General features: G+C 34.4%; 3 protein-coding genes and 1 non-coding gene across 4 annotated transcripts; 2 read left to right on the forward strand and 2 right to left on the reverse strand.

Annotated features, from left to right (window-relative positions):
- The first annotated feature begins 1,647 nt into the window (after positions 1 to 1,647).
- Positions 1,648 to 4,506, forward strand: LOC107423721 (exosome complex component RRP41 homolog). The gene is made up of 12 exons (XM_016033334.4): positions 1,648 to 1,825; positions 1,915 to 1,961; positions 2,098 to 2,158; positions 2,280 to 2,318; positions 2,459 to 2,526; positions 2,644 to 2,722; positions 2,860 to 2,896; positions 3,114 to 3,230; positions 3,393 to 3,478; positions 3,654 to 3,743; positions 3,862 to 3,927; positions 4,005 to 4,506. The coding sequence occupies exons 1-11, from the start codon at positions 1,772 to 1,774 to the stop codon at positions 3,907 to 3,909; spliced, it is 726 nt and encodes a 241-aa protein (XP_015888820.1). The 5' UTR covers positions 1,648 to 1,771; the 3' UTR covers positions 3,910 to 3,927; positions 4,005 to 4,506.
- Positions 4,507 to 5,217: 711 nt separating this feature from the next.
- On the forward strand, positions 5,218 to 5,289 carry TRNAM-CAU (transfer RNA methionine (anticodon CAU)). Its single transcript has one exon. It is a non-coding gene; the product is annotated as a tRNA-Met (tRNA).
- A 321-nt stretch (positions 5,290 to 5,610) lies between these two features.
- LOC107423734 (putative glucose-6-phosphate 1-epimerase) lies at positions 5,611 to 9,702 on the reverse strand. Its single transcript, XM_048479873.2, has 8 exons — positions 8,311 to 9,702; positions 8,003 to 8,077; positions 7,398 to 7,454; positions 7,151 to 7,314; positions 6,815 to 6,949; positions 6,432 to 6,534; positions 6,215 to 6,314; positions 5,611 to 6,006 (listed from the first exon to the last, which is right to left on the reverse strand). The coding sequence occupies exons 1-8, from the start codon at positions 8,419 to 8,421 to the stop codon at positions 5,813 to 5,815; spliced, it is 939 nt and encodes a 312-aa protein (XP_048335830.1). The 5' UTR covers positions 8,422 to 9,702; the 3' UTR covers positions 5,611 to 5,812.
- Positions 9,703 to 11,758: 2,056 nt separating this feature from the next.
- LOC107423733 (common plant regulatory factor 1) lies at positions 11,759 to 18,308 on the reverse strand. The gene is made up of 13 exons (XM_016033348.4): positions 18,039 to 18,308; positions 16,069 to 16,219; positions 15,776 to 15,838; positions 15,574 to 15,669; positions 15,368 to 15,445; positions 14,934 to 14,969; positions 14,682 to 14,842; positions 14,453 to 14,501; positions 14,281 to 14,329; positions 13,079 to 13,320; positions 12,893 to 12,970; positions 12,635 to 12,760; positions 11,759 to 12,543 (listed from the first exon to the last, which is right to left on the reverse strand). Exons 2-13 carry the CDS (start codon positions 16,129 to 16,131, stop codon positions 12,301 to 12,303), a joined length of 1,284 nt encoding a protein of 427 aa, XP_015888834.3. The 5' UTR covers positions 16,132 to 16,219; positions 18,039 to 18,308; the 3' UTR covers positions 11,759 to 12,300.
- Positions 18,309 to 19,222: the final 914 nt, after the last annotated feature.

Genomic DNA, 19,222 nt, shown 5'->3' on the forward strand with positions numbered 1-19,222 from the left:
GAGACTGTTGCTGCTGTAAATGCATGGAGATTATTAGCTTATCATATTGAGTTGGGTGTAACATTCATTGTGGAAATTGAATCTACCACCCACTACCAAAAAAAAAAAAAAAAAAGTGAGTTTAAAACAATCACAAAATAGATTAGCTTTAGTGGTAAAATATTTTTATTTGTGTCCATAAAAACATAAATTCGAATCATATAGAAGACAGAAGACAGAGAAAATTGATAATTTATATTTAAGCAATTTATTTAAAAAAAAATCAAAAAAAAAAAGATTTACTGCACACATTAAATATTATGTAACCATATTATCATAAATAAAAATGTACGGTTTTGGTTTCATTTTAATTTTGTTTAGACTGAATTTTAATATCATATTGATAATTTGGTGATGCTTAATTATCAACCACCTAACTATTGTACCAGCTTCACATAACTATATAATGCACGGCTATATCCAATAGTATCACATAATTTAATTCTTTTCGTTTTTTCTTATGACATAAATAGTAGTACCTAATAAGTGGTTGAGTTTTTTAGATGTGCAATAAGGTCTTGTGGCATTTGCATTAGTGTATGGATTTAATTTATAGTATAAGTAAAGTGAATATTCAATTTGGAATTTGGACAACAGTGTTCCATTACTTAAAATTAATAAAAAAATATATTCGGTCTTGAAATCTATATAACTATAACATGGAATCAATTGTGTCCCTTGATTTAAGATATGTATAAATAAAAAAATAAAATAAAAACCTTTAAGAGATGACTTGAGTGGGAAGATATCATTATATTGGGTTGAAAATGAGTGAGTATATATATATATATATATATAGAGTAAATATAATATTTTTTTGGTATATGAGGTATGCTTGAATTGGAATGATGAGATTGAGGGAGGCGACAGATGTACCAAAATCCATTCCCAAAACTACAATGAATATTTATAACGGGGGTTATGTAAGAGTCAAATTAAAATGGTAATATTTTGCTTATATAGAACAGCCCGATTCTATCAAAAAATGATTCCTTGAATTAGCAAAGTGCAAAGGGATGAGAGACATATATGGCTCTCTATGGGTTGGTCTAAGTTGATGAAATATGCCACCATAACTCTCTTAAATACGCATGCATGTCGTCATTATCGTGCTTGCTTTTCCTGCTTTGCTTGCTACATATAGAGGTGCCTGTTTTATATAAACCTTTTTTTTTTTTCATTTGGCTACCTGTCGATATAAATGTAATGCAATGGTGCACCTTTTTTTTTTTTTTTTGATAGATTAGTAGAGTTCGAAAAAGTCATCCTGATAATAATAACAATAAAAATAAGGCAGTTTCCAAAATATTGAAAAATGAATTGGATGAGGGTTTCTTCATTTTATATCAAACTAATTATTTATAGAAACTCCATGTCACATCTGATAATGAAATGAGAAGGTGGCTAATTATTACGTTATCCAAAAGTATTTTTAATAGATATTAGAAAATAATAATAATAATAATAATTTACAGCCCAACCCATTCAACTGAACAATTGGGCTAAGGTGATATCCAGCCCAATTGTAAATGTTTCCAAGTATCCAATGGGCCATTATTTTATTTTATTTTATTTTTTTTTGTTTGTTTTAAAAAAAAAAAAAAAGAAGAAGAAAAAGTTAAAAATTGAAGCGCCCTAACTCGTATTGAATAGCAGAAGAAACTGTGAGGTTTTCAAAGATTTCTGTGTGAAGCAGAAGCGGAAATTTTGGCAACAACAAAAAATCGTAGAGATGGAATACGTGAGCCCTGAGGGCCTTCGATTAGATGGACGTCGTCCCATGGAGGTAACTCTCTCTTTCTCAGACATTCATTCATTCATTTTTTTTGTTTTTGTTTTTGGGTTTTGTATAACATGTTAGTTTTTAATTCGCAGATGAGACAAATTCGAGGAGAGATCGGTGCCGTGGCCAAAGCAGACGGGTACTGAAAATTTTCACTTTTTCTCTCTTTCAAAATAATAATTATAATAATAAAAAAGATGATTTAAAAAAAAAAAAAAAAGAATGGAAAAGGAAAACAATCAGTGTGATTTTGTGCTTGCATTTTGGAATTTCAGTTCAGCTGTGTTTGAGATGGGCAACACCAAGGTCATTGCTGCTGTATATGGTCCCAGAGAGGTATCTCCACCCACCTTTTATTATTATTATTATTATTATTATTATTATTATTATTATTATTTTTGTTTTGTAGATTTTTTATTCATTCTAAATTTTCGATATTGAATGCCTCACCTCTCAGGTCCAGAATCGGAGCCAACAAATGAATGACCAAGCGCTGGTAACTCCTTCATGTCTTTAAATTTTTATATGCATATTTATATTATACTGTGAAAGGTAATTCGTTTTGTGTTTAATGCTGTCAGAGTAGATTTTTTTTTATTTTTGGTGTTTGTAATTTAATAATAATTTCATTTTTAGGTGCGGTGTGAATACAGCATGGCTAACTTTAGTACCGGTGATCGCATGAGAAAACCAAAGGGTGACAGGTTATTCACCTCCTCCTCTTTCTCTTAAGGTTATGGCTTTATGAGTGTGTAGTAGGAGGACCTTAGTCTGCTCTTTTATTTTTTGTTTTTAATCAATACTTTGTTGTTGCTATTTAGGCGATCCACTGAAATATCTCTAGTTATTCGCCAAACCATGGAAGCTTGTATAATGACACATTTAATGCCCCGTTCACAGGTTCTATTTTCGGCTTCTTTTTTGAAACATTTTCCTCCCTAATGATTTTATTGCTTGCTAAGTTTGGTTTCTCAAGTATTCTTATTTTTATGTTACTTGCAGTTTCTCAAGTATTCTTATCTGTGTGTTACTTGCAGATTGACATTTTTGTCCAAGTTCTCCAAGCAGATGGAGGTAACTACTATTAACTCGAAATTCAGAGTTCTATTGCATGCTTATTTGCATGTTTTGTCTGTTCAACCTGCATCAAATAAAGGCACTGAAGCAAAGTTTTGTGGGTGCCAGCAGCATCCACTTTTTTGGACTTAGGAGTAGGGGCTGCAAACGCATTTTACTTTGAAATCGCCCCTTGACTTTGGATAATTTTTTTGTTTTTTTGGTTTTTATGCAGGAACTAGATCTGCGTGTATCAATGCTGCAACTCTGGCCCTTGCAGATGCTGGGATCCCAATGCGTGATCTTGTTACTTCCTGTAGTTCTGGGTACCTTAACAGTACTGCTCTGCTTGGTATGTTTATGCCTTCTTTACCTTTTTATTTTCTATTTCTGCATCTTTCTTTTCAAACAAAAGAGTGGTGGCGTTTTGCACTCCATATATATTGAATCAGCGTTGTCTGCTTTCTAAGTTTCTTAACTACTAACTGAAATTAAAATTTTGCTACATGGATAGATTTGAACTATGTCGAAGACAGTGCTGGAGGCCCTGATGTCACTGTTGGATTTCTACCTAAGCTGGACAAAGTGACTCTACTTCAGGTGTTTATATCTTTTGATATGTGATGATATATTTGCAATGTTTTGACATGCAAAACCTTTTTTGTATGTTTTCTTATCACGCACTTTGTGAATCTCTATAGTTAAGTCGGTGGATTTGCCACATTTCAATTAAGCACCATATAAGCCATTCATTTGTTGGGTTCATCTGATGCAGATGGATGCTAAGTTACCATTGGATATTTTTGAAAATGTCATGCAACTTGCGATAGAAGGCTGCAAGGCAGTAGCAAATTACATAAGAGAAGTAAGTAATTTTTTTATTTATTTCACCAGTAAACAATTTAGGATAGGAGGCCACATTACTTGGATTTGGCGATGCATGCTTTATTGGAGTGTTTTATAATGGGTTTATCGTATGGCAGTTACTACTGGAAAATACCAAGCAATTGGAGTATCGCCGAGGTGTATAAGACTAATGTGTAATGAGGGTAAAGAAATCTATATAATCCATCAATGCTTCCATTCTTTTGTCTTTGGAAAAAACTTATAAATAACAAAACCGCAGGTATCTCCATTTTTGCTAACGTACCTTGGATGGTTCAGCTTCGCCTCAAATTGTTGTTATACTCCAATTGCTTCAGTCATTACTTGGAAAACTAGAGTAGGTTGGAGACAGACCATGCTGTATTTTTCAATTTTTGTCTCCGTCGTATGAAGCATTATGCTGCAAAGCATGTTTGCTGTCTTTTGTTTTCATGCCTTTAAGGAAGTACTTAGGTTTTTAAAGACTATATCTTCTTAGTATAGCATCTTTTCAAAACAGGTGGGGTTCTGTTATTTTGAAAATATAAATTTGCCTAAGAATTATCAATATTGTGATGAAAGGGACAATCTTATGGCCTGCACATAGAACTTTCTTTTCCGTACAATCACCTCCGGGGTCCTTGGTTTCTTAGGGTCATATTAATTTAACCAAATGAAGAAACTGGTAGTTAATATCCTCGCCTTTTCTTTTATACTCTCTCTTATCTGTAATCAAATTCTGATAGAATGATTTTGTTTTTTTTTTTTTTGTTTTTGTTTTTTTTTTTTTTGTGTGAAAGAAAATTCTGATAAATGTTTAGATGATATATTTTCTTGTTATTTTGTTTAGGAGATTTTGCGATGACTTTGTGTTATGCAATTATGAAAATAACTTTTTCTTTTCAAAATACGCCAATGGTGACGAAACAAATTTTAAAGCCAATGGGGCAGGATATTTTTTCCCTTCTTTTTGGGACTTTTTTTATTATTATTAAAATGGACAAAATAGCTAGGTTGCGATGTTGAAAATATGTTAATTTTCATCCATATATCGTCAACAATTAGAATTTTTTGTTTTGGCAAGAATCAACAATAATCATCAAGAATATTTGCACCTAGCAAAAAAATAATAATAATAATGAGTGTGTATAAAAATAATAATAATAATAATGAGTGTGTGCATATATGTATATGCTAAATGTATGAAATACGGTATAAGTTTTTATTAGTTTTTAATTCATTTAACGTCAACAATCAGTGTGGTGCAGCGGAAGCATGGTGGGCCATCAACAATTACATATTTTTTTTGTTTTGGCAAGAATCAACAATAATCATCAAGAATATTTGCACCTAGCAAAGAAATAATAATAATAATAATAATATTAATGAGTGTGTATGTAACGATGCAAGTACATGGTAAATGTATGAAATACAATATATGGTTTTTTAAGTTTTTTATTCATATAACATCAACAATCAGAGTGGCGCAGCGGAAGCGTGGTGGGCCCATAACCCACAGGTCCCAGGATCGAAACCTGGCTCTGATAAGTCAGAGAAGCTTCCAGTCCCTTTTTTTTTAGTCGTTTTTCTTGGGTCATTTTTTCTATTATTTTCTGGTTGGCATTTGGTTTCCACTCCTACAAATAGAATTGGACGGCTGACACATCCTTCTTTTGGGTCATTTTTTCTCTGGTTGGCGTTTAGTTTCCACCCCCACAAATAGAATTGGACGGCTGACACATCCTCCACATGTATGATTTGCAACCTCCTCAATCCATTTATATTTACTTTTTGTCTGCAAAAAGTGGGAATGATTTTGAGCTTTACCCTTTCAATTTTCACAAGGAAATTAAGAGAAGAAAAGGGGATAATAATAAAACTGAAGAGCCATTCTCTATTTCAAAAAAAAAAACAGAAAAAAAAAAGGAACGGCTTAGACTAATAATTCCATTACAATTTTCAGGATTCTCAAGGTTCCGTTTAAGAACACCTAAGATTTTGTCAACTAACAAAGTACTGGTACTACGTTTGGAATAACTTCCCACAACAACTAACATCTCCTCTAAAAATCTACAGACCAAGATTCTCACTGCAGAAACTTGAAGGCACAACAGAAAGCTGCAATCTTCCTGTCCATTCCTCCCCTGGTTTCAAGCTTATAGGTTTCTCTATTGCTGCTCCATCTACACATAGCATCTGTTTGTATTCCTCGTCCCCAAAATCCACCATTGATTTTGATTTCTTCTCCCATGGGTTCCACACCACTGTGTATATATGTCACACACAAAAGGAAAGTTCATGGTTATAAAAAAAAAAAGAAAAAAAAGAAAAAAAAAGGCATTTACTGATGCATATATTGTTCATGCATGTGAACTCATTCCTATGTATCTGCTTTTAGCAAAGCTTGATCCTTTTTCCACGTACGAGTAGTATTCTGTTTCTTGCTTGGTTCATATAATGTTTGAAGCTTACCGGTATCTGGTAGGCCATCCTTCCTTATCACATATGTCCTTTTCTTTTCATGATCAAGGATCGCAATTGCATTTGGTGAACTAAGATAAACCCTATCCACCTGCCACCACAAACAAACACGGTCAACATTCTAATCAATAGCTGTTATAACACCACCATGAATTTCATTCTTTTGGGTTTAATTCTCAATCGTCAACCCATCATCAAGACAATTTACCTCAGATTCAAACGTAATTGCATCTCCTTGTTCTGTAAAACGTTCTCTTTGGCAAAGGTTGTCTAAATAGTCTAGTGTCTCCAAACCTTCTATTCTCACTTCACTGTCCGTATATAAAATAATCCGAGTTACAAATAAAATGTAAGCGTTAATTATGGCAATGCAATTTTTTTTTTTTTTTAATCATTTTGTAGATTAATCATCTTGGCAGCATAAAGTTAAAGGTCTCATTCTTGCCAAATACGATAAATCTACAAGTGAGATGTAGTAAAAGAGATATCAGAAGAAAATTAGCTAATTTAAGGGGGTTTTCAGTATAAAACTGTAAGGGAAAAAAGATTAATGCAACAACCAAGAAAGCAGATGTGAAAGATTTTCCTTACCTTATATCAGAAACCAATAAATAAGTGTGATAAGCAAATGAGAAAGTAAAAGGCTTGCCATTGACATTCCTAATCCTCGATATCAGGGTCAGATCTCCATCTGTTGAGAGAGACACCCTAAGGCGAAACTCAAAACTGGAATTAAGAAAAAGAAAATTACAGTTAGCAATACAACATTTCTCAAATCAAATATAAATATCAAGATTAATAGAGTTTGCCTTTGATGCAGCAAAGGATCAACGTGATAGCCATCAGTTTGATTCACACTGGGAACATCAAATACAAAACCTAGGTTCTTTTCAGGCTAAAACCAGAAGAAAAAGTTTGTTGTTGTACCTATGGGGCCAGCATTTCAGGTCATCTTCAGATGGTTTAAGGAGCAGATCAATGAAGGATTTCCCATTAGAATCATTGGGGTTTAGAGGTGGAGGATTATCATCGATCATCCAAATCTTGTTTCTGGCAAACCCATGCTGTTCTAGTGAGCCACAGTTCCCAAACTTCAGAAGCATGAAAATATATGTATCAGTAAAATACGGTAAATATAATTGTATACATGCATAGAAGAAAAATTAAATGATACCTGTGGAAAACAGATGGGTATTCCTCCTCGCATTGCTTTTGGGGGCTTGAAAATAGCCTACATGATAAAATCAAATGCATGTAAAGAATTAGTCTTCTCTGTGGGCAAAATTAGTTTATCATTTTTGGTTTGCAACTACACCAAAAGCCCAGCTCTTGGATATTTATTCATAATCTAATCTTATATAACTGACAATAGTTGGGTTAACGTGCACCAGAAACAGTCAATATTACAACCTCTCTTGGTTAAAATCAACAACCAAAAAATCAATTATACTCTGTTCAAACTGGCCAGCCCAAAACTAACTGCATCCCCGTCATATAAGTTTATTTCCCCACACATTGTTTATGCATAGAAACTGGTCCACCATCAATCAACAAGGTCATAGTTTGCTGTATTCTTGAACAGAGCACCTTGCAGAAAAGCGGTAATAGCAATACACAAATAATATAATAACTAATCTGACAAAATTTGTACTTGATTGATTATAATTGCTAGGAAGGTACTAATAAACCGCTAAAATGAAGAGCAAGCCTCATATGTTAGCACATAAAAACGATTACACACTGATTGAAACTCAGTAGCGGAATGAAAAAAAACTACACCTTACTACTAGTGAAAAGGAGTTCTTCCCCCTGTTCGTTCCTCCAAGAAGTGACCTGTCCTCCATGCAAGCTAACCTATATTATCAGAAATTAACATTCCAAAGAAATTAATCAACGCTCCATTTGAAACTACCTAAACAGACCATGTGAAGAAGTTTTTCCATTAACAATTGCTAAATGTAAGAGTGTTTTTCTTCCCTTTTTCTTTTTTTTTTTTTTTTTTTTTTCAAATCGATAAATGAAAGAGGTTCGACTTCAATGCTTTCATCAAAACCAACTGAGAAAGTAATCAGGAAAATAATCCTCACCTTTACTGAAGCCCCTTGTGGGCTTCGAAGCACCACTTGATCGATCCCATTCCAGTCCTTTGAAATCTCAGTTGCCGCCCTATAATCCCATATCGCCGCCGAATGCCCCATTTCAAAAAAACAGGCAGAAAATTGAAAATTCTGCTTCTCTACACTCTCTGTTGTCTTACTAAACGCTCAAGGCTTTTTCAATCTAAAATCAAAACTCTCTCCGACACCCAAAATTACCAAATATTGATGGCGATTAAATGGACCACCAAGTCACATTTGGCAGTTGAAAATCTAAATTCAAAAAAAAAAAAAAAAAAAAAAAAAAAAAAAAAAAAACCTGTATTTTTGTGATAAAAAGACCTCCTGACCAAAAACCAAGAGCACAACTACCAGATTGGTATCTAAATCTCTCTCATTTAGCCCTCAGATCCAGAAAATTCACAGCTCTAAATAACCCCAAATGCCAATGCCTACCTAAAAAATATTTATGGAAACCCCAAAACACAAATACAGAAACTAGAATGGTGGAACATCTGGCAACCGCTAAAGAAACCTTCCGACACCTACCTAAATTTCAAGGTTAAAATCTATAACAAATTTTGTCCCATTTACACACAGATGATGACAATTAAATTAATCGTAAAGAAGAGATTAAAACAAAATAAAAACAAAAATATTTTTAAATCCTGACTTCATATGGAAAACAAAAACCCAGTACCCAGATATGGCGTCCCAATCAGAAAACCAAGCGAGAAAATTTGAAAAATCGAATTTGCTTCTATGAGATTGACAATCGAACTTGGGTATGTATTATGCTTTTGCTCTTAACAACCTTAAAATCTAAACTCTAACAAAAACCATGGAAAATGGCATCAAAATAACCAGAACAACTGAGCCCTTAAAAGTTCAAAAATTTCAGGTATAATCACTCTCTAAGATTTTCTCCACTCAACAAACAAACCCAAAGGTCAAAAACACCATTAATCAGCTTGAAAGAACACCAAAAGCTAAAAACACTTTGTATAAGAAAGAACTCAAATTTTCTATACCAACCCTTATGCTTGAAGCATTCTGTATTTGAAATTTGCTATAAAGAAAAAATATAATAATTCTCAAAAGTAAGCAGAAGAAACTAAGCAGGAAAAGCAATCAAAATTAAAAAAAAAAAACAACAATGGCTCTAAGGATAAAGATCATGGAAAAGAAAAAACAAAAGAAAAAAAAAGATTGTAGGAAGATAAGGAGGAAAAAACGGTCTTTTATGTTTTTCGGTTGCAGTGATCTAGGACGTGGAGATACGAGCAGTACATGGAGGCTGTACAAAACGGTCAAATGCAGACTACGAGAATTTTGTGATATAAACCATTCAGATTTTTTTAAATGTCGATTACATTATCGTTTTATGAACGAAACTCATCCTTAATTTATTGGATACTATGATCAAACTTTATGTGCTTAGCCAGTTGCCCACATTAATTAATAATTAAGTGTTTATAATAATTATTATACAAAAAAAAAAAAAAAAAAAAACTCGTACTTAGACCATGTGAAGCTGGAATAAGAAAGTAAAATATTGTTGGCACTTATATCCTAAGCTTTTTTTAATCCCTCGTTTTGATTTTAATAATATTGGGTTTTCAGCTTATCGAAGTGCTACTGACACTGTATAACTATGCATTCGGGTACTAATTGTTTTTAATTCACAGTCTAATGTAATGGTTATAATCAATTCACGTAAATAATATTGGGAAAGCAAAGATTATTATCTCTCATAATAATAAATTAGGCTACTAATAACTCTTTAATGAAATAATTAATAACTTTAACCCTTTTGATGCTTAAAAATCATTGATCCATAGAGATGAAACAAGCGTCAGGTGGCGGTAAGATACCTTTACATATGAAATTCCTTTATCGTACATGTCAAAAAATAATATTTCTACCATTTCATGAAAAAAAGTACAAAAAGTCTAACAACAATAATAAAACCCCGTCAAAAACAATTTCAAGAAAGAATTCAACAAAACCTTCAAACACTCCAAAAGTTAAAATTTACAAATTTAATTAGCAATACTCTTCAGAAAAAATATTATTAGTGCAATCTAGATCTCTATTAAGTTCCCTTATCACTAATTTATATATATATATATATATATATAAATATATAATATAACAAAGAGTTCCTCACCATTATTTGAAGTGTTATTGTCCTTAAATTATTAGATATTTGTTATTACCCCTTTAAAGTACATTATAATTTCTAATAAATTCCTAAACTATTGTTAGGAAATTGACTACTTAATATGCAAATAACGTTAAATTGAAACATATGACATTATTTGTTTTAATTATTAAATACAGTTAATAAATATATAATCATTGAACCATTTTCTTTCTTTATCATGAATTTGAAAGTTTACTAATTACGGCATTGCATAGAATCAAAGTTGGCATGCACAAAATCGGTGGTTAAAAGCAGGAGGATTAGAAAATGTGGTTGTTTGCAGAATTTGGAAAATGAGGCTTTTTGGGAGCAAGTGGGTGTTCACGTGGCGTGGAGGAGGAAAATAGAAGAACAATCGGACGGGGGACAAACAAAAGCCGGTGGACTTTCAAAAAGAGGGGAATTGGTCCACCTTCTTATGGGTTTTGTGTTTGAATCATGTGGCCACCCATCGTTGGCCTCTTGCGGGCCCACCACGGCCATAGCATCCGATTCTTCTAAACTAATGTCCACCACTCCTGCTGCTAATGTGCGCCTCGTGCATGGTGTTTCCTGGCTCTATTCTTATGGCTTTTAACAACCCAATCTGTGTACTTTCTTGGTTAAAAATATACATATACAGAGGCTTTGTACCTTTCAGGATTGACCACTTGACCTATTTTTTCTATATATATACATATATAGCTTTTCAAATGGCTATTAAAGTTGCAATAAAGTTTTTGTTTTAAATAAAAATTTCCAGAAAACAAACTTGCGGGGAAAGTGACTTCACTGGCATTATACTATAAAAAAAAAAAAAAAAATTTATGTGTCTCATTATTTCGTACATAGGCCCAAAGCATTTTTCAGCCCAGCTAGAGATTGGCTTATTCCAAGCTATGTCGGGAATAAGGAAATTTGGGGCCTGTTTTCTTTCTCACTGCAAAATCTTCAGTCTCGATCGTCTTTGGCAAGAACAAGGTAGCAAAAGAATTCCATGAAAATGCTTAAATTTTAAGGATTGGTAATGTCATCTTAAATCCTATAATGAAGCATTAGGCACAAACACAATTTGGAATGCCAACGATCCAAGACAAGAAACTATGAGGAACATCTTTAGTCCTACTAAACCTAGGAAGTAAACAAGATAACGAGACGGGCAGAAATGGAAACTTGCTACGTTTGCACCGAGAAAAACGCACAAAATAAACAAACAGAAGCCAAAAAATTCATGCCCCTTCCATGGCACACATGTTTTCTCCAAAAGGAAAAAATTTCTTATTCATCACAACTAACCAAATTTGATCAAATAAACGTTTCTCATCATTAAACAATCCCAAATGATGGACTTAAAAGTCCTAAACCCTACCTCATTTTCGGCCAACACTTCCACAAGCAATTACCATTCAAGCGTGGCAAAGGAATTTTACAACGTTTACTAGAAGAAATGTTTCCTCGTTCACACATTGCATAGTGGTCAACACATCACTAGTAAATGAAATTACAGAACAACCAGGCACAATAAAAAGCATTTCCTCCCTATTCTAAGTCTCTAAATCTCTTCAATGTACATTACCTTTCAGTGGCCATTTCAGCACTCTGAAATCTACTTAGGAAAACATCAGTTCTTCCACGAGGGAGCTAACAACTCACACGTAAACATTAGAACATAGGCTTTCATAGACACCAATCCTATTCAGCTGTATCATTCATCAGGCTTATTGTTAGCAGTAATTTTGGGCTTGTAATATGCCAAAACTACATGATTAGACTGCACAAATACTGGTTCCCTGCTCTCAGCCAGCAGCAACAGCATCAGTCCTCGGACTAGTATCCAGAAGTTGATGCAGCTTTGTACCTGAATTTGAGTTTTTTTCATACATTTCATTCTCTTCCTCAGCAGTTCTATCAACGGAACTAGAATTATTTACTCTTGACAATAGATTCTCTGTACTAATAGGCTGTGCCCTCTTATCCTCAATGCTGCTGTTCAAAATGATCTGTTCTGCATGTCCTAGTTGTGCATTTTTGAGTTTGTCCTGCATGTTGTTCATCTTAAAGTTAGTAGAGAGCATAATCACTTGGAAAAGAAAAATAACAAATTCAATGGAGTTATAATTACAGCCGTACCACTAGTTTAGCATTTTCTAGCCTAATTTTCTCCGAGTTCTCTGTTAAACGGTTCATTTCAGATTTTAGTGACACATTCTCAGCATTCAAGGCATCAACCTTGCGAGCAAGTTCTTCCGTCTCAGCCTGAAAATGATGTAGACTCCTCAGATTTCGAACGATGAATACAACCTCAGATTTCCAACAATGAATACACCATACAGAGAGGGTAAAATTAAGAGTATTAAAAAGTGATTATTCCTTTTTTTTTTTTCATACCTGCTTCCTCAACCTTGACCTTCTAGCAGATTCTCGATTGGACTGTTTCCTTCTCTCCCGTTTTAGCTCCCGTTCATTCTAGCAAACATAATCAAATCACCAAATCCTCATTTAGGAAAGCATCTCGTGAAGTATGAGAAGTAAAATATATCTGAACAACAAAAGAGTTGCATTTGCAGAACATACCTGTAACCAGGATTCAGAAGGCAATACTGCACAAGTTTGGGGGACGCTAGTCGGACTAATTTTAGAAGCATTCCTCAGTTCCAGCGCTGTAGTCATGCCATTGCCAGGTGAAACTACAGGTGTGACCAACTTTCCCGAAACACCAGCAGGAGAAACAGTTGCACCCATCTCCATGTCAGAAACCACATTTACCTCCTTAATAGAAACTGGAGTGGCCTGCTTCTCAGCCTTCTCATCTCCAACTGTTCATGCAATATTGAGAAACCATAGAGATCAAAATACAGATTAAAGTAAAACACACCACAAGTTCAAATTACTATTCCTTTCCCATTCTTTTTTTAAGGGAAAAGTTATTGCAAAAAGCAAATAATTCCATATCCCACTGTCAAAGGTGGTGTTTGATAAATATGAAGAACCAGTAGTAGGCAGCGCTGCATTACCCTAAAGTCTCTGTAACTGGTCATATTCATGAATGGAGCAGACCAAGTCATAAATTTTCACCAAACTCTTTAGGAAACTATTTTGCAGCTAAAGTTAATATCCATCCGCTTAGCAATATGACTAATCAAATAACAGTGCCTAGAAGAAAATAACTATCAGAAAAAGCAAAAGGGACATGCTCCATTTGACCATTACCAGCTTGTGCTCTCCAAAGCAATCTTACATTAGCATAACCCAGGCTGGAGTTCTTCGGCGATACTTTTAATCAGGATTACTTGGAAGTCAATATTATCAACTTCTCTTATCACTGTTCTTGTTATCCAGAATACCACACACTACTTTTTCTAATATTCTATTGGTTTTTATAGCCCTTCATTGTTTTGCAGTCCCATGTCTCAGTTCCTACTCAAAGAGTTTCACAAGTATTTTGCAAGAACATGTTACATCCAACATTTGATTGCTTGCACACTTCCAGTTCTATTTAAAAGCGAAGACACCTGCACCTTGATTGCCTCTCAGTTTTTCACCAAGGCTACTTTCATATTACAATTTTAAATATCACAATAATCACGTGTGACCAACTGATTGACAAATCTCCAACTCTCAAATTTGAGCAACAAATACTTGTTTCTAGGCCGTCCTATGAATACTATTTTATCACTTATTGGTTTACTGACCATCATTTAGGCAGTGGAAAAAGTAGAAAATGCAGTCATCTCAGCTCATCACACTTTTACTTTTGGTGAAGAACAGAGCCATACCAGTAGTTGGAGTCCCCTCACGACTTCTCTTTCTTCTGACTTGATTTGTCTGAACATAAAATGCAACTATTAAAGTTCTAGCCAATCCATTATACATATGTTTAATCCAAATCAAAAGATAAAACAGAAAGTGCAGCAAATAGATGCTTAGTAGCAAGGAAAGATTCCTCACCCCAGCAGTATTTTCACCACTTCCATCACTTGAACCTTCAGTCTCAGTACTGTTGACATCATCAAAACTTTCAAATTAGTCCAACATCAAGGAACATTTAGTAGGAAGGATCAATTCTAGATATATCAAGGATAGTCGGACAGCCAGACTGGACCATTAGAAGGTACAGAATATTTCAAATTTGGAAATAAAAACAACTAAGAAAGAAAGACAAATTGGTCTAACAAACCTTTGTGACAGCCTTTGTTCAGCCCCACCCTCGGCATTCTCAACATTACCATTGCCGATTGACATGGCAAGCGCATCAAACCCTCTCAACTTTTTTATTAATCCTTTGTCTGTATTTCCAGCGGACTTTGTAGGTAATTCCATGCTCAAAGGAGTTGCAGCCTGCATTGAACCACAAGATAATCCACATCAGGTTGGATGTCTAGCTGCCCAGCAACACACAAGGAGTTCAAGAGACAAGAGGTACACTTACAGCAGGTGATGATGGAACCCCTTGACCATGTGATCCCTAATCAAAAAAGAAAAGTACCTTCAACAAGAGCTTTGATGTATTAACAATTAAAATTTTGTTGGACAGATAAAAAAGAGAAACAGAAAGGATTGGATCACCACCTTGTGGGTGTGGGGATAGAAATTGAAAGCTATACTACCACAAGAAACTGATGCGTAAACTCAAAATTAACATGGAGAGTTAACAGCAATTGAGATACACATCAAGAACAAAATCATTTATATTTGACTAAGTAACATGAACAACACAAAAAGCCATCTTCCTAGAAAGACATAGCTGTCAACTCAAAATTTTGACAACTTAAAGCTAACACGTCAACCCTAAGCAACAAGGTAAAAAACAACATTGATTAGAATATAGGGTCCACAACAAAAATAGTGGAGATATATACTTACAAGAGGAACAGGATGTGCATACACACTTCCATGTGAGTAAATTGCCGCATAAGGTGCCCCATAAGGTGGCATCATAGTCTGGAAGAACCAATATGCCAGTAGACTATGTTATTCCATAGTTTTAAGTTGTTCTGAAGTCTCAACACAAAATGGGGAAAGACAACTGAAAAACTAGTATACAAATACTTCAATGCCTCGCTACTTACCTGTGGTGGACCCCACATATAGGGATGGGGAGCATGGCCAGAAGCTACAGCTGAGTTGTAATATGGGGGGAGAGAAACTCTGGGACCATAGTATGCCTGTAGGTTACAACAATAAATTTGAATCAAATTGTAGGACAAAAAGGTAATGTAAATCGACTAACAATTTCTTAAAGTAAAACATGAAGATAAATAGGTAGAAAACCTGCATAGCTGCCCAATCCGGATAGACATGTACGTTGGTCTGACCAGCATGATTTGTTTGATCCTGCCAATACAAAAAGGCATACCACTACTGAAACACAATCTCCAATAACCGATAAGTTCACAAAAAAATGTTGAAATTAATGATACCGAAAAGCACAAGCTTCCTCAAATTGTTTTTATCTAGTTAAGAAATTTAAAATATCAAACTCAAATCTCATAAGTAAGACTGGTGCATCTGAAACTTTTAGGGATTTCAGTTTCTGAGAAGAAAACTAACACATCTCCCCTTACCTGTGTAACAGGTGAAGATGACTTTTCACATTTAGAAGACTTTCCCTCTTCTTCATTTCCCATCGATATTCAGAGACTATTCAAGGAGATGGTTCGTGGTTCCCTGATTACTGAATCACTCCGTTCAGAATTGAAAGTCCAACTACCACCCCTGCATCATATGTTACCACGTCAAGTTGCCATCAAGAAGAAAATTTTTCCATACATAAAAAAGCACCCGAAGAGTTAAAGCATGAAGAATTTTATCATGGACTAATTTATTGACACAATTCAGCTATTAATCATTACTATTTCCATCATATATCTAAGTCAGCCAACCTTGGCAACATATGATGACTACTAGATACTACTGTTTGTTAACTCGATGTTTGACCTTTCTTTAAAAGACTATACTTCAGCCGAAAAAGCAAAAATAAACACAACAAACAAGTCTGCCAGTCCTTAAAAGATTCATCCCTACGTCCAAAGTGAACTTTTCTACTAGAACTGACATATAACGAAGTTTATAACTAGGTACCCTCTTAGGGAAAACAACAACCATGATTACATATCGTCAGAGGAAATAGCTGTGCCATTATTGAGTTCAGGAAAGAATTGTTAAGTAATTTAAAGAAAATATAGAATTAGAATACTCTTTGCCACAGCCAACTTCAAGACAAACAAACCAAAACCCAAAACGCAAAACAGCAAAGAGGTTTCAAAACTCAACTGGCAATTCCGATTGATTCACAGCAACACTAAGAATTTTGATTTTGCAAATTCACCAGAAAAAATAGAGTAATCACATCCCCATTAATATGACTTTCCATCAATCAAAATCATCCTCAATGGAAAGAACGTTACCTTGTACAAATTAACAGATAACTGAAGCCCACAAACGACGAGTTATAAAATTTTACAATGTCAAACACTAATTTTGCAACGGAACCTAAGAGTTAAAATAACAAAAGTTTTGATCTATTATTTAAATAACGACATATTAGACCAAAAATAAAAAATAAAAAAAATAAAAAAAAAATTCTAAAAATGCTGTGCACCCGTATTGGTAACAAGCACATGGGTCAATAACGTCTTTCCACCATTTCACTTGATAAGAAGATTGCGAAGGATGGTACCACCAAATCTATCTCAACGGATAATCAGGACGGAAAATGACAAAAATACCCTCCAATAAAAATTAACGAAAATAAAACACTTTATCAGTTTCTCTTCTTTTCTTTTTTCAGGTTTAAGGAAACAAATAAAAAAAATTTATAGGACGTATTTCCATGATTTCTGATCAACTTCTTTTTTGTTATTTTGGGGTTGGTAATAAGCACTTCAGTTTTTTCAGGTTTAAGGAAACAAATAAAATTTTTTTACAGGACGTATTTCCATGATTTCTGATCAACTTCTTCTTCTTTTTTGGGATAATACCAGACCTCTGATTTATTTCCTTATTCCTTCCCTTTTTGTTTTCATTTTTTTCCCTCGTGTACTATCTATACATGCTAACGGAAATTCCAGATTTTGTTTAAGACTACCATGAAAAAACAACATTAATAAGGTTGATAAAAGCCAGTAACCAGGCGATTCAGTTGATGAAACTCAAAGTTTCCGGCAGAAACCTGACGATATTATAGAGATCCATCCTAGTTCTAACCTAATCCACTGTTTGGCTACTGAGAAAACGCAAGAAAACAAAATTTTAAATATGTTACCGTTACAAATTGAGTACTTCCTTATCTTGCCCAGTTTCTTAAAAGAAAAATGTCAAAGTTCCGTAATTTTAATTTCTTTCTTCATTTCCTCGTCAAAGATAAAGCCAGAAAAATAAGTGAATCGAAATTCCTCAATCTGCATCCATTTTCTCAGTAACTAAACAGAATCTTGACAATGAAAAAAAAAACTAAAAACAAAATAAAATATAAAATTGTCTCCCACTGTAATTGCTATAAAGGCAAGAGCTCAAAACTCGGAATTCGACATACCTTTGACTCTAAAATCCAATCTCCAGCCCTAGACGTCCGAAAACCAAAACTTCAAAAAGCACAAAAATTCGCCAAAAGTGCTTTCCTAAGAGCTAGCAATATCTTCAGGAAGAAAAGCGCCTAGTTTTCACAGCGTCTGCATTTTTGTGTCCTGAACTTTCTCTCTCTAGAATCCAAACAAAGAGTACTGGCTTTTTCACACAGAGAAATGAGGGAGAGAAGGGAAGGTGAAGGTGGGGTGGTGAAGAAGAAGGAGAAGAAGAGCGCCAAGGCAAAGTCCACGTCACCATACACGTGTCGTATGTCTAGCCTGCTCAATACGGTACGTCGTATATACAAGGGGTGTGGTGGTTGTTGAGCTGGCCCATCGATATTCGCGCTGGCCATTTTATTTATTCCAACGTCACCTTGGCCGTACACGTGTTGGTTAAGGAGTCGATCTACGCGTCTCTTCATTTAGGGTCTAACCTATTCCACCCGTCATGTGGCTGACGTGGTCCTTGTCGTTAATTTAATCCCTGTATTAAAAGAATTTCCTATTATTTTTTAAAAATTATTAACTAGAATGAATAGGTCCTTTGGAATCCACGTCTGGCCACTTACTCACTGCCCAAATGGGGTCTTGAGCCACGCGCGAGGATTTTTGGGTTTAGATATTCATTAAACTGCCTTTTTTTTTTTTTTTTTTTCTGTTTTGATTTGGCTCATAAATTTCAACACATACTTTACACGTCTAGCTTTTTAGCTATGTGTTATGTGCCATATCCAGTTGTGGCTTTCCTTGGATTAACATTCCTCTTGAAATAAAATGTGACGAATATTACCTTTTTTTTAATCTAAATAATTTATTCATAAAAAGTAAATTAAAAAAGAAAAAAAGAAAATAAAAAGTCTTAGTTGGATATATACCGAGCCAGCTCAATGCCTTAACCAGGTGGCTGTGTTTTGTAGCTCGAGGATACCAATCAAGGCCCCGATCTTTCTCATGTTTTCTGGTTTCCGATTTCATGAACAGAAAATGACTAAGCTCCAGGATATTAGCTTTGAACTTAAAATAGCTGAGTTTGTCCGACTTTGAATTTTCCAATTCCAATATTAAAAAAAAAAAAAACAAAATTATTAAACAATATGATTTGACCTTAGGCATATTTTTATTTTCGCTTTATTAACGTTATAAATCATCT

The sequence above is a fragment of the Ziziphus jujuba genome, chromosome 7 (assembly GCF_031755915.1).
Source record: "Ziziphus jujuba cultivar Dongzao chromosome 7, ASM3175591v1".
In the NCBI taxonomy this organism is placed as follows: domain Eukaryota; kingdom Viridiplantae; phylum Streptophyta; class Magnoliopsida; order Rosales; family Rhamnaceae; genus Ziziphus; species Ziziphus jujuba.

Excerpts from the sequence above, each read along its gene's own strand:
- LOC107423734 (XM_048479873.2), bottom strand. The coding sequence starts at position 8,421 with ATGGGGCATTCGGCGGCGATATGGGATTATAGGGCGGCAACTGAGATT. Across the intron at positions 8,078-8,310 it reads CACAAGGGGCTTCAGTAAAG|GTTAGCTTGCATGGAGGACA; the intron begins GTGAGGATTATT and ends CTGATAATATAG. Across the intron at positions 6,535-6,814 it reads TTATTGGTTTCTGATATAAG|TGAAGTGAGAATAGAAGGTT; the intron begins GTAAGGAAAATC and ends ATATACGGACAG.
- LOC107423721 (XM_016033334.4), top strand. The coding sequence starts at position 1,772 with ATGGAATACGTGAGCCCTGAGGGCCTTCGATTAGATGGACGTCGTCCC. Across the intron at positions 1,962-2,097 it reads GCCGTGGCCAAAGCAGACGG|TTCAGCTGTGTTTGAGATGG; the intron begins GTACTGAAAATT and ends TTGGAATTTCAG. Across the intron at positions 3,479-3,653 it reads ACAAAGTGACTCTACTTCAG|ATGGATGCTAAGTTACCATT; the intron begins GTGTTTATATCT and ends CATCTGATGCAG.
- LOC107423733 (XM_016033348.4), bottom strand. The coding sequence starts at position 16,131 with ATGGGAAATGAAGAAGAGGGAAAGTCTTCTAAATGTGAAAAGTCATCT. Across the intron at positions 15,839-16,068 it reads CATCTTCACCTGTTACACAG|GATCAAACAAATCATGCTGG; the intron begins GTAAGGGGAGAT and ends TTGTATTGGCAG. Across the intron at positions 15,446-15,573 it reads ATATGTGGGGTCCACCACAG|ACTATGATGCCACCTTATGG; the intron begins GTAAGTAGCGAG and ends TGGTTCTTCCAG.